The sequence below is a fragment of the Lucilia sericata genome, unplaced genomic scaffold, assembly GCF_015586225.1.
Source record: "Lucilia sericata isolate MDLA Ls3-8-SP2 unplaced genomic scaffold, ASM1558622v1 Contig000596F_arrow, whole genome shotgun sequence".
Lineage (NCBI taxonomy): Eukaryota > Metazoa > Arthropoda > Insecta > Diptera > Calliphoridae > Lucilia > Lucilia sericata.
This window is the reverse complement of record NW_023994603.1, coordinates 19,603-33,841: the sequence shown is the minus strand read 5'-3', so window position 1 is coordinate 33,841 and position 14,239 is coordinate 19,603. Positions and strand designations below refer to the sequence as shown.

The 14,239-nt window shown below is 33.8% G+C and overlaps 2 protein-coding genes across 2 annotated transcripts; one reads left to right on the top strand and one right to left on the bottom strand.

The window, feature by feature from the left end:
* Positions 1-252: 252 nt before the first annotated feature.
* LOC119606508 (small subunit processome component 20 homolog) lies at positions 253-11,368 on the bottom strand. Its single transcript, XM_037960041.1, has 5 exons — positions 11,202-11,368; positions 5,713-11,080; positions 1,712-3,552; positions 988-1,650; positions 253-781 (listed from the first exon to the last, which is right to left on the bottom strand). The coding sequence occupies exons 1-5, from the start codon at positions 11,244-11,246 to the stop codon at positions 347-349; spliced, it is 8,352 nt and encodes a 2,783-aa protein (XP_037815969.1). The 5' UTR covers positions 11,247-11,368; the 3' UTR covers positions 253-346.
* Positions 11,369-12,311: 943 nt separating this feature from the next.
* On the top strand, positions 12,312-13,562 carry LOC119606519 (mitotic checkpoint protein BUB3). The gene is made up of 2 exons (XM_037960056.1): positions 12,312-12,625; positions 12,686-13,562. Exons 1-2 carry the CDS (start codon positions 12,425-12,427, stop codon positions 13,472-13,474), a joined length of 990 nt encoding a protein of 329 aa, XP_037815984.1. The 5' UTR covers positions 12,312-12,424; the 3' UTR covers positions 13,475-13,562.
* Positions 13,563-14,239: the final 677 nt, after the last annotated feature.

Here is a 14,239-nt window from a genome sequence, read left to right as displayed (position 1 = left end):
TTTAATATTGTAATAAAAATATTGCTTGTAGGTATTAGGGGAAAATTTAAACAACAATTATACAATTGTTGTTGTCTTATCTGCTGAAACAAAATAATTATCAAAGGCAATCATAAATAAAGGAATAATTAAAAAAAAACGTCAATAAATTGTAATAATCTGGAATTCTAATCCCATAAATATACAAATCTATTAAAAAACACAAAAACACTGTTAATTAAAAAAAAATAAAACAAAAACTTTCTTTAAATTTAAATTTTATTTTAAAATATACTTTTCATATATTTCTTTAAAAAAGAACTGTATCTAGTATAAAGTAATTTTACAATTTACAAACTAAAACTGCTTAAAACAAATCTTCTTCAGCTTTACGTTTTCGTTTCTTTAGCTTTTGTTTAACATCAGCCGTTTTACCACGTATAACGCTGGCCTTCAACTTCTTAGACGATTTCTTACGTTCCTGTACGGCCACCTTACGTTTGGCTGCCCTTACAGGATCATGAATTTTCTCTTGAGCTATAAGTTTTCTACGTTCCGCTCGACGTACCATTAATTTCATTTGAGCTGCGGCCCGTAGTTTATCATAAAGATCTGAACCCAAACGTTTACGTAGACGACTGCCAACACGTAGCGCCAGCTGACGTAATTCCGCATCAATATTTTGATCTTCTTCGGACATTTCGCGTACAAGAGCGGTAAGCAGTGAAGGTCCTAATAATTCTAAAGTCTCGACGGTTAGTAAGGTGATGAGGGCTTCGATGAGAGTGAAGAGGGCAGTACGCTAGAGAGTAAAAAAAATTGGTTAAAATTAAATATTGAAATAAAACTTTTTGTGAAATATGAACATTTGGTGAAAACTTAAATTTCTAAAGAAAATTTTAGTTTTTAGTAAAAAATTTGAGTTTTTAGTGAAAAGTTAATTTCTAGTTCGGTTCTAGTTCTGTTCTAGCCTAGTTCTCTTTCAGTTATAATAGAATGATTACTCACCATACTAGTACTATGCGGAGCTTTAGCCACTTCCTTATTTATAAGAAATCTTATATTTTTCATCAACCAATTAAGATTGATCTTCGTTAAAGACTCCTTATTATCTTCCTGCACCTCCTCGACTTCCTGCTCAACCTCACGTTTAACCTTAAACGGCACCTCTCTCAGCATAGTGGCTACGTAAAGGAATATCTTTACGATTTCATCAATCATGGGCTGAGCCGTATCACCCGGTATCATTTGCGCGCATAAATCCAAAACCAAAGATTTAATATCATATTCAGGATTCAAATAAATGAAATCCATTTTAATGCGTTTCTTCTCATCTTCTTCGCTAACAATTTGAGCCAATTTGCGGCCAATTAAAGGCAGATCAAAGCCACTTATAATGTGGCTAATAATTTTCGCAGCATTACAACGCACCCAATTGTGTTCGTGAGCCAAAAGACGTTGCGATTCATAGGCCAGTTCATCTATAAGATTGCTTATCTCATCATTTTTAAATAATTCCTCCGAACAATAGTCGAAAATTTTCAATAAACAATATTGCATTTGTATGAGTTCATGATCTAAGGCTTTTTGTTTGAGCAGCAATGCGGCTTCGTTTTGTTCCTCATCGTTGTGTAAAATATTTTGTACTTCATTTTCTAGATTTATGGTTGTCTATAAGGAAGTAAAGGGTTATTAAAATGTTTGATTGGAATTTGTGTTTTTATAAACTTACCTTTTTGGACTTTTTGGCTTTCGGTTTATCCAAATCTTCAGCAGCTAAGGCATGAGGTGCTCTAACAAATCTGCCCGGTTTCGAGGAATTTGTGGTCATGCGCCCTATTAGAATGGGTAGCAGTAGTTTTATTCTAGGAGCAAATGATTGTTTTTCAGCCATTAAGAATCTAGAACATAAAGCTGCTGCCATTTCTCTCACGGAGGGTTTATTTTCAGCATTGAAAAACAATAGAGTCATATCGAATAACTGCTGGCGATCGGCCTTTTCTAATCTACCAATCATTATCTCTATACAATTAGCCACAGCTTTGCGACACTCTGGTTCCTCATCGTTAACCAAACGTGAACCCAAAGAAAGATATAAAAACTCAGCTCTTTTGGACAAAATTGTTAGAGGAAACTTTTTGATAATTGTACATAAAAATTCTATAGCTGAGAGCCGACCAGCGGATAAGGAGTAGCACAATTGCACGGTAAAGAATTTAACAATTTGATCTACACGCTTATGTAAAGGATATTCCATAACATATGTAGTTAGCAAATTCCGGGCCTCATCTCTAACATAGTCCGAGTGTGAGGTAATAGACATATCACCTATTCTTTTCATTATATCATGCATGGCTTTCGATTCAATTTTACGCGTTAACATGGCCTTGAGTAAGTTAAAAGTCATGTTTTGATTTTCACCCTCATGTAAGTCCTGTTCTATATACAGCACCAATTCATCTATTTGCTCTTCGGTTAGATTATAATATTGACATTTGCGCAGCAGGGCAACAATGGCTTTAAAAGCGGATTTCATTAATTGGAAATTGTCTTCTTGTTTAGAGGCTCCAAAGGTAGAGAAATTCTTAAGGATTTCAAACATTCTCTCCACCACTGCCTTAATATACTCCGGCTCCTCCATATTACTCAATTTATATTCCTCCACCCATAAAGTGGCAAAACATTTCAAAGCAAAAGTGGTTACTCTTATATGAGTACTTTTTAAAGAGTCTTTCAATAACGGCAGTATGGGATTGAGAAAGGGTGGATAATCTACCTCCACTAGTTTTTTACGTTTCAAAACTATATGCAACATTTCCAAACCAAATTCAATTAGGATATGAGCATTAGCCTGGGCATTTGTTTTCACTTGTTTATTTACCGCGCCCGATCTATTGCGTGGCACTGGTTGTATAATAAAACAATCCGGTCTTGCTCTTCTCATTTTCTCTTTTTCCTGTTCGCTCAACACTCTTCTCTGAACACCCGGCAATAGATCTGTTATACTCTCCGACATGGTTCCATAGATAAAAATCAATAAACTTTCTCTTGATATATGAGGATTTTCAACCAAACCATTGACTATTTTGGCAAATGCTTCTTGTATCTTTAAAGTAAGTTTGCGCGATTTTGATTTAGCCAAATGATCTTTGAAAGGCATAAGTAAATCCAACAAGCAGATTTCACGTATATTGCGTGCTATTATATGCAACACCAGGAAACTTTTAGCACTAGGTTTAGCTTCTGGGGTGTGAGAAGTCAACTTATCTATTTCCTTTTCAGCACTAATCTCACCGAATATATCATTTAAGGCCACTTCCAAAAGATTATGCAAACAGCTTTCTATATCTTGAGGCTGTAGGCAATCGCGTAAAGCATCCAAGACTCCATGCACAGTAACCGAAAGAACATGCACTTGAAAACCTCTGGTCAGCAAATTTTGTAAATGATCCATTAACATGGGTAAATATTTAGAGCCCAAACACAACATGATTTTCTTTAATATATCACGGGTCAACATGCGCACCGATTTCAGGGGAGAACGCAAAAATGTACAGACTTTCATAAACACACCTGGAAGAAAAAGATTTAAGAGGGTAATATAATGTTTTCAATTCAAGGTTAGCTTTGATCTAGTTCAAATATAGTTCAGTTCTAGTTCAGTACTAGTAAAGTTCTAGTTCAGTTCTAGTTTAGTTCTAGTTCAGTTCTAGTTCAGTTCTAGTTTAGTTCTAGTTCAGTTCTAGTTCAGTTCTAGTTCAGTTCTAGTTCAGTTCTAGTTCAGTTCTAGTTCAGTTCTAGTTCAGTTCTAGTTCAGTTCTAGTTCAGTTCTAGTTCAGTTCTAGTTCAGTTCTAGTTCAGTTCTAGTTCAGTTCTAGTTCAGTTCTAGTTCAGTTCTAGTTCAGTTCTAGTTCAGTTCTATTCGGTTCTAGTTCAGTTCTAGTTCAGTTCTAGTTCAGTTCTAGTGCAGTTCTAGTTCAGTTCTAGTTCAGTTCTAGTCAGTTTCTAGTTCAGTTCTAGTTCAGTTTCTAGTTCAGTTCTAGTTCAGTTCTAGTTCAGTTCTAGTTCATTCTAGTTCAGTTCTAGTTCATTCTAGTTCAGTTTCTAGTTCAGTTCTAGTTCATTCTAGTTCTAGTTCAGTTCTAGTTCAGTTCTAGTTCAGTTCTAGTTCAGTTCTAGTTCAGTTCTAGTTCAGTTCTAGTTCAGTTCTAGTTCAGATTCTAGTTTCAGTTCTAGTTCAGTTCTAGTTCAGTTCTAGTTCAGTAGTTCTAGTTCAGTTCTAGTTCAGTTCTAGTTCAGTTCTAGTTAAGTTCTAGTTCAGTTCTAGTTCAGTTCTAGTTCAGTTCTAGTTCAGTTCTAGTTCAGTTCTAGTTCAGTTCTAGTTCAGTTCTAGTTCAGTTCTAGTTCAGTTCTAGTTCAGTTCTAGTTCAGTTCTAGTTCAGTTCTAGTTCAGTTCTAGTTCAGTTCTAGTTCAGTTCTAGTTCAGTTCTAGTTCAGTTCTAGTTCAGTTTTAGTTCAGTTCTATTTCAGTTCTAGTTCAGTTCTAGTTCAGTTCTAGTTCAGTTCTAGTTCAGTTCTAGTTCAGTTCTAGTTAAGTTCTAGTTCAGTTATAGTTCAGTTTTAGTTCAGTTCTAGTTCAGTTCTAGTTCAGTTCTAGTTCAGTTCTAGTTCTGTTCTAGTTCTGTTCTAGTTCTGTTCTAGTTCTGTTCTAGTTTTGTTCTAGTTCTGTTCTAGTTCCGTTCTAGTTCTGTTCCAGTCTGTTCTAGTTCTGTTTTTTTCTAGTTCTGTTCTGTTCTAGTCTGTTCTAGTTGAGCTCTAATTCTGTTCTAGTTCTGTTCTAGTTCTGTTCTAGTTCTGGTCTAGTTCTGTTCTTGTTCTATTGTTTTCAATTCAAGGTTAGCTTTGATCTAGTTCAAATATAGTTCAGTTCTAGTTCAGTTCTAGTCCAGTTCAAGTTCTAGTTCTAGTTTAGTTCTAGTTCAGTTCTAGTTCAGTTCTAGTTCGGTTCTAGTTCAGTTCTAGTTCAGTTCTAGTTCAGTTCTATTTCGGTTCTAGTTCAGTTCTAGTTCAGTTCTAGTTCAGTTCTAGTTCAGTTCTAGTTCAGTTCTAGTTCAGTTCTAGTTCAGTTCTAGTTCAGTTCTAGTTCAGTTCTAGTTCAGTTCTAGTTCAGTTCTAGTTCAGTTCTAGTTCAGTTCTAGTTCAGTTCTAGTTCAGTTCTAGTTCAGTTCTAGTTCAGTTCTAGTTAAGTTCTAGTTCAGTTCTAGTTCAGTTCTAGTTCAGTTCTAGTTCAGTTCTAGTTCAGTTCTAGTTCAGTTCTAGTTCAGTTCTAGTTCAGTTCTAGTTCAGTTCTAGTTAAGTTCTAGTTCAGTTATAGTTCAGTTATAGTTCAGTTCTAGTTCAGTTCTAGTTCAGTTCTAGTTCTGTTCTAGTTCTGTTCTAGTTTTGTTCTAGTTCTGTTCTAGTCCTGTTCTAGTTCCGTTCTAGTTCTGTTCCAGTCTGTTCTAGTTCTGTTTTTTTCTACTTCTGTTCTGTTCTGTTCTAGTCTGTTCTAGTTGAGCTCTAATTCTGTTCTAGTTCTGTTCTAGTTCTATTCTAGTTCTGTTCTAGTTCTATTCTAGTTCTGTTCTAGTTCTAGTTCTGTTCTTGTTCTATTATAGTTCTGTTATAATTCTGTTCTAGTTCTGTTTTATTTCAGTTCTAGTTATGTTCCATGTAATTTCTCTTTTAACTCACCTGGCAAACTGGTATCCATTAACTCTTGAGGTAATTTCTGCATTAATTTTACCAAAGCTAAACCAATTGGTACCCTCAATATTTCCTCTTCTTCACGCTCCATACTCAAACGTTTGCGATTCACTTTATGTTTAACATCATAAGAAGATTTATCAGTTATGGAACGATTTAGGGTGGGTATCAATATGGTGGTTATAGTAGTTAACACTTTCTTCGAGGCATTTGAGGGTAAAACTGTGATTTTGTTTAAACAAGGCTCCTGTTTGATAATGGGTTTGCTGTTATTGTTTTCTTCCTCACTATCATCGTCGTCCTCTTCTTCATCTTCTTGTTTTTCTAAAGCTTGTTCTAATGTTTCTTCTTCATTGGCTTTAGGTTTATTTTCTTCTTCATCTTCATCTTCTTCTTCCTCCTTTAGCTCCTGTTTTACTTTTTGCTCTTCCTCTGGTTTTGAAGTCTTAATATCCACCTCAAATTCTTCAGCCTTTTCTTTGATGACATTCTTAAGCTTCTCCAAAGTTTGTTGATCTTTTTGCGCCAGCGATAGATCATAATGGAAAGCATCTAATATTCTTACTACTATGCGTACACATTGCTTTTGGTAGTCATGAGAGAGACGCATTTTCATAAGATAATAACGGAGGATGGAATGATAATGCTGCCAGGGTAATAGTTGACAAACTATGCCCACTGTTTCTATGGCAGCATCTATTAGGGTGTGTTTACTGGCATGTTGTTCTTGCAGCAGATAACGCGAGGCTAAGGGCAGAACAAATTGCGTGAGAGTTCTTACGCAGGGAGGCTTTTCCAAAGAGGCAGCATAGGTGTTAAACTTGAGTAAAGCTCTACCATGACGATGGGACTGCAAATGGATCATGTTCTCAAAGAAATCTACCTCGACATCCAGTTTATCGCCTAGACCATGAAGATCTTGTAGAATTTCATGCGACTCCGGACATTCACGAGCCATTTCACCCAGCAAACGTATACCTTCATTGCGCACATTTTCATGAGAATCCTTAATAACACGACGTATGAGATTAATGAAAACATCGCCCACTAAATAGTCTATTTGAATTTTATCGCCAGAATACTTTTTGGTCAAATGAGGCAGCAATAACTTAAGACTTTCACTAGCATTGTCACGCAAACCCATATCTTTGTCATGCCTTAGGAAATAAAAACAATTGTAAATAACCAAAATACCCAAATCCAAATCAACACCCTGTTTGGAAACCGTTTGTTGCTTGATTTCCTTGAAAGCCTCCAAACGTTTTTCATAATCCGGTTGCTCCACCCAACGTTTATCCCAGGAATTTAGTAATAATATAATTCTGGCCAATGATTTTAATTGTTGGGTGTCGAGAGAGGAAGGATTTTGTTTGTGTTTTATCCTGGCTATATCGGCTATTAGATCACACAACTGTTTGCGGGCACAAACCTCTTGAACCTGTTCGAATAAGGGAGCTATTTTGCGTATATATAGTTCCGGTTTCTCTAGTCTTTTGATAAGATTTGCTAGAGTTGTTATAACTTGTGCCACCACTTCATTGGAGCTTTGGGTTTGTGTCTTAGCTATGAGTATGGGTAGAAGCAATTGCAAGAGACTGTCACAGGTTTCAGGTTCCGTAACATGTTTAGTCAACAGGGACAAAACATTTAAATCACGTTTATCCAATTGTTGTTTTGAACCTTTGGTAGAGAAATTCATTTTCAAACGCTGCAATAGCTCTGGAATATAAGGCTTAACCAGTTGTAGTCCTTCATCAGCGAATTCTAATTCATTTTCCGAGGCCACTAGCAAACGTTCCACCAAAGCCATTATGGGTTTACGCACTAAAGCCTTAGATTTTTCATTTAACAGCAGTGATATAATAAAATGGAAAATGTTCTCTTGTTTGTGGGGAGGATTTTGATTTAGGAACTTGAAATGTTTAGGTTTTTCACCCCATAACAGCAAAAGTTTTAGCAAAACAGTAGGTGAGTGTATACTTTCCACTGGCAGTTTCTCCAGCGAGGGATAAATGAAAACCTCACTTAAGCATTTAATCAAATCCTCAGACCATTCAAAGTCCTCGATATGCTCAAAAAAGTTATAAACACTTTGTAAACAATTGTGTTTTAAATTTCTAAAAACCAAAGGCATTTTGGGATGAATTAATGATGAATCCAAGGAAAACACTTCATTGCATACACAGCCTATAAAAACCAATAGTTTGAGCATATAATAATGGAACTTTTGCTGCATTATGCCACCAAATTCTTTGCGTATCAATTCCAGTAAATTAACCACACTTTGCAGTTTCTTGGGAGACCACACCTGTTGCATATTAAATTGTTTTTGTACGAGGGAAGGTATTGCCAGAATATCTGTAGAATCCTGGCAAAATTCTCCATACAAACCAAAAGCCATTTGTAAAAACCATTCTATCTCCTCAAGGCTACATTGTGCCAAAAATCTTAATATTATAGATTTCCTTTGCTGAGGACTTAAACCCTTTTGGGAACCTTTAGTAATCATTTTGCCATAGAGTAATCTTAAGAGAATTTCCATAAATTCTTGTCTATGTTCCAGGGAAACAGTATCCACTTTAAAGTTTATCAGTTCATCTTTAAATTTCTTTTCATCCAACATATTGTAAAGTAAGTCCTTATAGGGTATTAAAGCTTTAGATTTATAAGAAAATAAACAATCTAAAGCGGACTTTTGCAGCTGTTGATTAGAGCCTTTTAGCAAGCGTAGATAGAGGGTTTTAAGTTCTGCTTCCCGGTATAAGGCACGAGGATTTTGATGTGCTGCGAAGACGGCCAATTTGGTTTGTAAAGTTTGTAAAATGGATTTGATGTTAGAGGAGTCTAGTTTGTTAAGATATTTCGATTTCTTTTTAAAGCTGGTTGTCTGGGCGGGCTGCTGTTGTAATTCCTGCTCATTATCTTCCTCTATGTCTTCTATATCCAAAGAGTTTTGGCTTTTTACTGATAAATCCCAAGAGTTTTCTTTGCTCTCCAATTGCAGCTGGTATTCTTCTTCCACAAATTTCATAAACATGGTCACCAGTTCACGATTTTTCAATTCCACTAATTTGCCAAATTGAGGCAATCTTTGCCATAGTAAATTTCTATAGTTAAACAACTGTTGTTGGCTTAACGTTGGCTGGTGATGTAAACACAATAAATCATTTAAGGCCGGGGACTGCCAAGTTTGAGTAACAACTAAATCTTGATTATTTTTGCTGTTTTGATAATCTATATTATCTTGTGTTGTTTGCAGTTTTTCCTGATAAATCAACCAAAATTTCGAAACATCCAATTGTTTAGCATAATCTTCCAAAAGTTTCAAAACCGGCTCCCAAACATATTTGAAATTGTGATACAACAAACCCAAAAGAAAACGTACACAATCTTCTTTATAGAAATCCTCTTTAAATTGTTTAAATAACTCAGCTTGGGTCTCCAATTTTTGCACCAATAACACTTGCTCTCTATAGTTATGCACTGTAGGTTCTATTAACTCGGCCTGATAGAAAATATGATAAGGTGTCTGTTGTTCTTGGGCCTTAAATATTAAGGATAATGTGTGAGCAGCTAGCAAACGTTTTTCATGGTCATGGTGTGCCAAAAACTGAGCCAAAGTTAAGCGTAATTCTGGTAATTCCTTAAACAATTGAGGATAGTTAAAGATTAAAAGATTTAATACACCCAAACATCTTAAATTGTTACAGTTTTGTATTAAAACAGGTGTTAAAGTATTAACCGTTTGAGGGTTTAAGGCAAATTTCAATTGTAGATATATGGTTATGATTAAACACAATAGATTGAGTTGATTTTCTGCAGCATTGTTCTCTAGCTCCTTTAATAATGTTTGTATTAAGGAGTTTAAAGGTTTTTTTAATAACTCCTGCTGCAAACCCTTCAAATGAGGAGCTATAAGCAACATTAATAATTGCTCTTCCATTTGTTGGTCATTTACTTTAAATTTCTTCAAGTTTTGCTCTAGTTTTTTTAAAGTCTCGGCAGATTTAACTTTAATATCTAAAGGCTGCCATTTTTGTGCACTTAAAGCATTAAACTGTAAAGGCTGTCTCTTTAAAAGCACCTCTGCTAATAGTTCAAAAGCCGGCTTATCATAAAACTCCTCAAAATGCTGCACTAAACTAGGTAAAATAAAAATTTCAAATTGCACATGTAAAGTCATTTGTTTAACAAAGGCAGCATAGATTTCACGTTCCTTAATGCTTAATGATTTCTTCAACAAACGGCTGGTATCCAATTGGGTGACCAAAGAAGAACCCGATAACAAAATGCAGCTGATGACCTGGGTACAAGTTCTTAAAGCTTCAAAGCATTCTGTAATATGTTTCCCCGTTACATCCACTAGATGTAAAAGACAGGGAACTATAACATCCATTTCGGCTAAAAAGCGACATTCTTTATACTCCACCACTTGCAGGAATATACGACAAAGATTTTGTAGTTTAGCGGGATTCAAACAATTTTTAGAAACTTCACACAATTTCAGCCAAAACAAAGACATTTGTTGGGGTTGTATGAACTTGAGCACCTGGCTAATACAGTATTCCACTATATCATTCAATAGCTGGCTTTGTTTAGGTTTAATTTTCTTATCCTCCACCAAAGATTCAAAGATAAACTGCAAAAAATCACCCGCTATAGAATGGAATTGTCCTTTAACACCGCGCATTATCTCAAACAGCAAACGACCACAACCCTGAACACTTTCCACCTGTTCGCGTACTATGGTCTCCAATATAAATTCCAAAAATTTGCCATAATCCCGCACATCTCGAGCAATAAAAGAAAAACATTCTACCGCAAAATTGGTAACATGTTCCTCATAACGTCTTTCATCTAATAAAGGTAGAATGCAATTGAACACCACCCCTATATTCCTTTTCAAATAAGGCTTAAGAGCCTTAAACAAATAAGCCAAACACACTAAAGTCCATTCCAATTGCTCAGCATCTTGGGTATTCAGCAAACATATCAAACGATCCAATACCCTTTGAAAATAAGGATAAAATTCTTCTCTTAGATCTCTGGCCAAAACATACAACAGCTCCAGCAGCGGTTGTAATGATAGATTAGTAGCACAGGCCAACTTCTCCAATAGCAAGTCCACCACAAAATCTTTTTGATGTAAAAGCTGAGGCAATGTCACAACCTTGATGACTTTACGGGAAAATAAAGAATATTCCTCGGATAAATTTAAAACCATCCATTTTTTTAAAGTCTGATGGAAAAATGTTTCATTTTCTTCCTCTGGCAGCTCCTCGTTTTCATGGCCTATATGGTATAAAGCCAAACGTCTTAGATCGATTTCATTAACACGATCAGCAAAACTTTTGAACTGAAATTTATAAAATAAAATCATAAATATTAATATAAAACAGGATTTTTTATATTTATTTTATATTTTTAAACATTTTTTTAAGACCAAAAAAATTTTGGTTCCACTTTTCTTTAATTACCCGAAAGGTGTTTGAATTTTTAGTTTTTTGTTGTTGCTCCGCCATAGTTTTATAAAATTTCTTAACACTTTTTTATTTATAATATATTTTCTTTAATTATTTTATTAAATTTTATATTTTTTACAAATTTCACACGTGCGTCCACATTTTTCAGCGATTGTCTTGAAAATAATATAAATATTTTGACAGTAGTGCAACAACACGTGCACAGAGCAAAATGTAAACAAAGAAAATGAGAGCAAAAGAGTGTAAATATGGCCACAGGGTTGTTATAAAAAACATAAACAAATGAAAATAATGTGGCCAGATTGAAGGAAAAACGTAAAATTTGCAAAAAAAAAAAAAAAAAGGAGAAGAAAATATTTTGGTATTTGCTTGGTTTTTTGTTTAAATATCAGATGTTTACGAAATTTTGAGAGTTTTTATTAGAAAAAAAAAAATGCATTTTTAATGTATAAAACCATTTTTTAACTTAAAGATTTCATTTTGTTACAAAATAATAAGTTTTTCTTAATGTATTTTCTTTATAAAAGAGTGTGCATTAGTTTTCTATTGAATGGTATTTTCTTCAGCAAGTTTTCTACAGAACAATTTTTTATACAATGATTTTAGATAGTTTTCTATAGAAAAATGTCTTGTTTAGGTAGTTTTCTATATAAAAGTTTAGTTAGTGCTCTATAGAAAAATGTTTGCTTATAAATTGTTATAAATTGTTCTATAAAAAATTGACTTCTATAGAAAAATGTCTTCTTTGGACCATTTCTTAAGGCTTTTCTCTGTTTTATAATAAATATCAATTTAAAAAACTATTTTTAAAAATAAAATCTTTATTTTGTTACAAAAATTATAAATAGTTATTGACAAATGTTTGTCATTTAATATTATTTTGTTTATTTTTATAGTTTATGTATAAAAAAATTCGAATTTTTAATAAAATTGTAAAACTTATTAAAACATCAAAAATATCTTAATAAACTTAATAATAGTGGCAACTCTCTGTGTAATTTTAAAATAACGTTTGTTATCATATCCCTGTGAATAAGATTTGCCAAACCGACATCTGTTTGCAAATACGGCAACTTTTGCACGAATTTTGATTACGAAAATTAAGAAAATAAGAGAATTAATAAAAATTACTTTACAAAGTAATTGAAAAAAGCGCAAATATTGTTTGAAAGCTGCCAAAGAAACAAAGAATAAAATTAAGAAAAACACAAATTTAAATGACGAAAATGAGACCAACAGAGGTTAAACTTAATAATGCTCCCGAGGATTTAATATCTACAGTTAGATTTGGTCCCAAATCCAATCAATATCTAATAGCCTCATCTTGGGATGGCACCGTGCGTTTCTATGATGTAGTCAACAATGCGGTAAGGCAGAAATTTGTACAGGGAGCGCCGCTATTGGATGTAACATTTATGGTATGATCATGGAAAGCTTAAATGTATTTGAATTTATTAGAAAATTGTGTTTGTTTGCAGGATGTGGTCCATGTGGTAAGTGGCTCTTTGGATAATCACTTGCGTTTATATGACGTTAATACCCATACAGAAAATATAGTGGGTTCCCATGACGAACCTATACGTTGTGTAGAACATGCTGAATCAGTGAATGGCATTTTGACCGGCAGTTGGGATAAAACTGTTAAACTATGGGATATGCGCGAGAAACGCTGTGTCGGCACCTATGAGCAGGGCAATGGTAAAGTCTATTCTATGTCGGTGAATGATGAGAAAATTGTGGTGGCCACCTCTGATCGTAAGGTCTTAATATGGGATTTACGTAAAATGGAAGAATACATGATGAAACGAGAATCCTCTTTAAAATATCAAACACGCTGTATACGCCTGTTCCCCAATAAAGAAGGCTATGTTATGTCATCCATCGAGGGCCGTGTAGCAGTTGAATATTTAGATCCCGATCCAGAGGTACAAAAGCGTAAATTCGCCTTTAAGTGCCATCGCAATAAACAAGACACCGTAGAACATATTTATCCCGTTAATGCCATTAGTTTTCATAATGTTTACAACACGTTTGCCACCGGTGGTTCTGATGGTTATGTCAATATCTGGGATGGTTTTAATAAGAAGCGTTTGTGTCAATTTCATGAATACGACACATCGATTTCATCACTTAATTTCAGTCATGATGGCAGTACTTTAGCCATTGCCTGTTCTTATAATGATGAGTTGGATGTACCGCCAGCTAGTGTACCCAATCCGGTAATCTATGTGCGTTATGTTACTGACCAGGAAACAAAACAAAAGTAAATTTTGGTATTTATTTGAAAATGTTGTACTTTTACATGTTCTTTTAAGATTTTTTTAAGTAAGATTTAATAAAATTTAATGTAAAATTAAAAAAAAAAAATGGTTTATATTTGTGAAATTTTAAGGGAAAAATAGGATTTTGAAAAGAACCCAGGAAAAAATTACATTGAAAAGTAATGAGTTAAAAAGCTAATAAAACCTACCTCCTTTCACTACTTCATTTGCATTTTAAGTTATTATTTTAACACGGTGATGTCATTGAAGGCAAGTACTTCCACGCTCGCTTACAAATATGTAGTTAAAGAAGTACATACCTCGATATCAAATTATTAGAAAGTCATTACCAGAGTACTTCTAAGTAATGCAGAAGATAAATAGTAGTTATAGAAGTACAAACCATTACCGTGTTTTTGCTGCGAACATAGATTTCTTTAAAATTAAAAGTATTAATGGAAAATCGTAAAACTTTGAATTTTTAATAAAATTTTAGATTTTGGTTAAAATTTAAATTTTTAGCAGAATTTTAACTTTTTGAAAAAAATTTAAATTATGTATTTTTATTTTATCGTTTTTTTTTTTTGTAAATTAAATATTTAATTTTTATCAGAATAATATCGAATAATTCTCCAGCTTTTTAATTTTTAATAAATTGCTTAATTTTTTATAATTTTACATTATTTTAAGTTATTTTTCTAATTAATTTCATTCCAGATGAATTTGTTTTGTTTAACATGTCGCTTGTCGTTAGCGGTGTCAATTGTAATC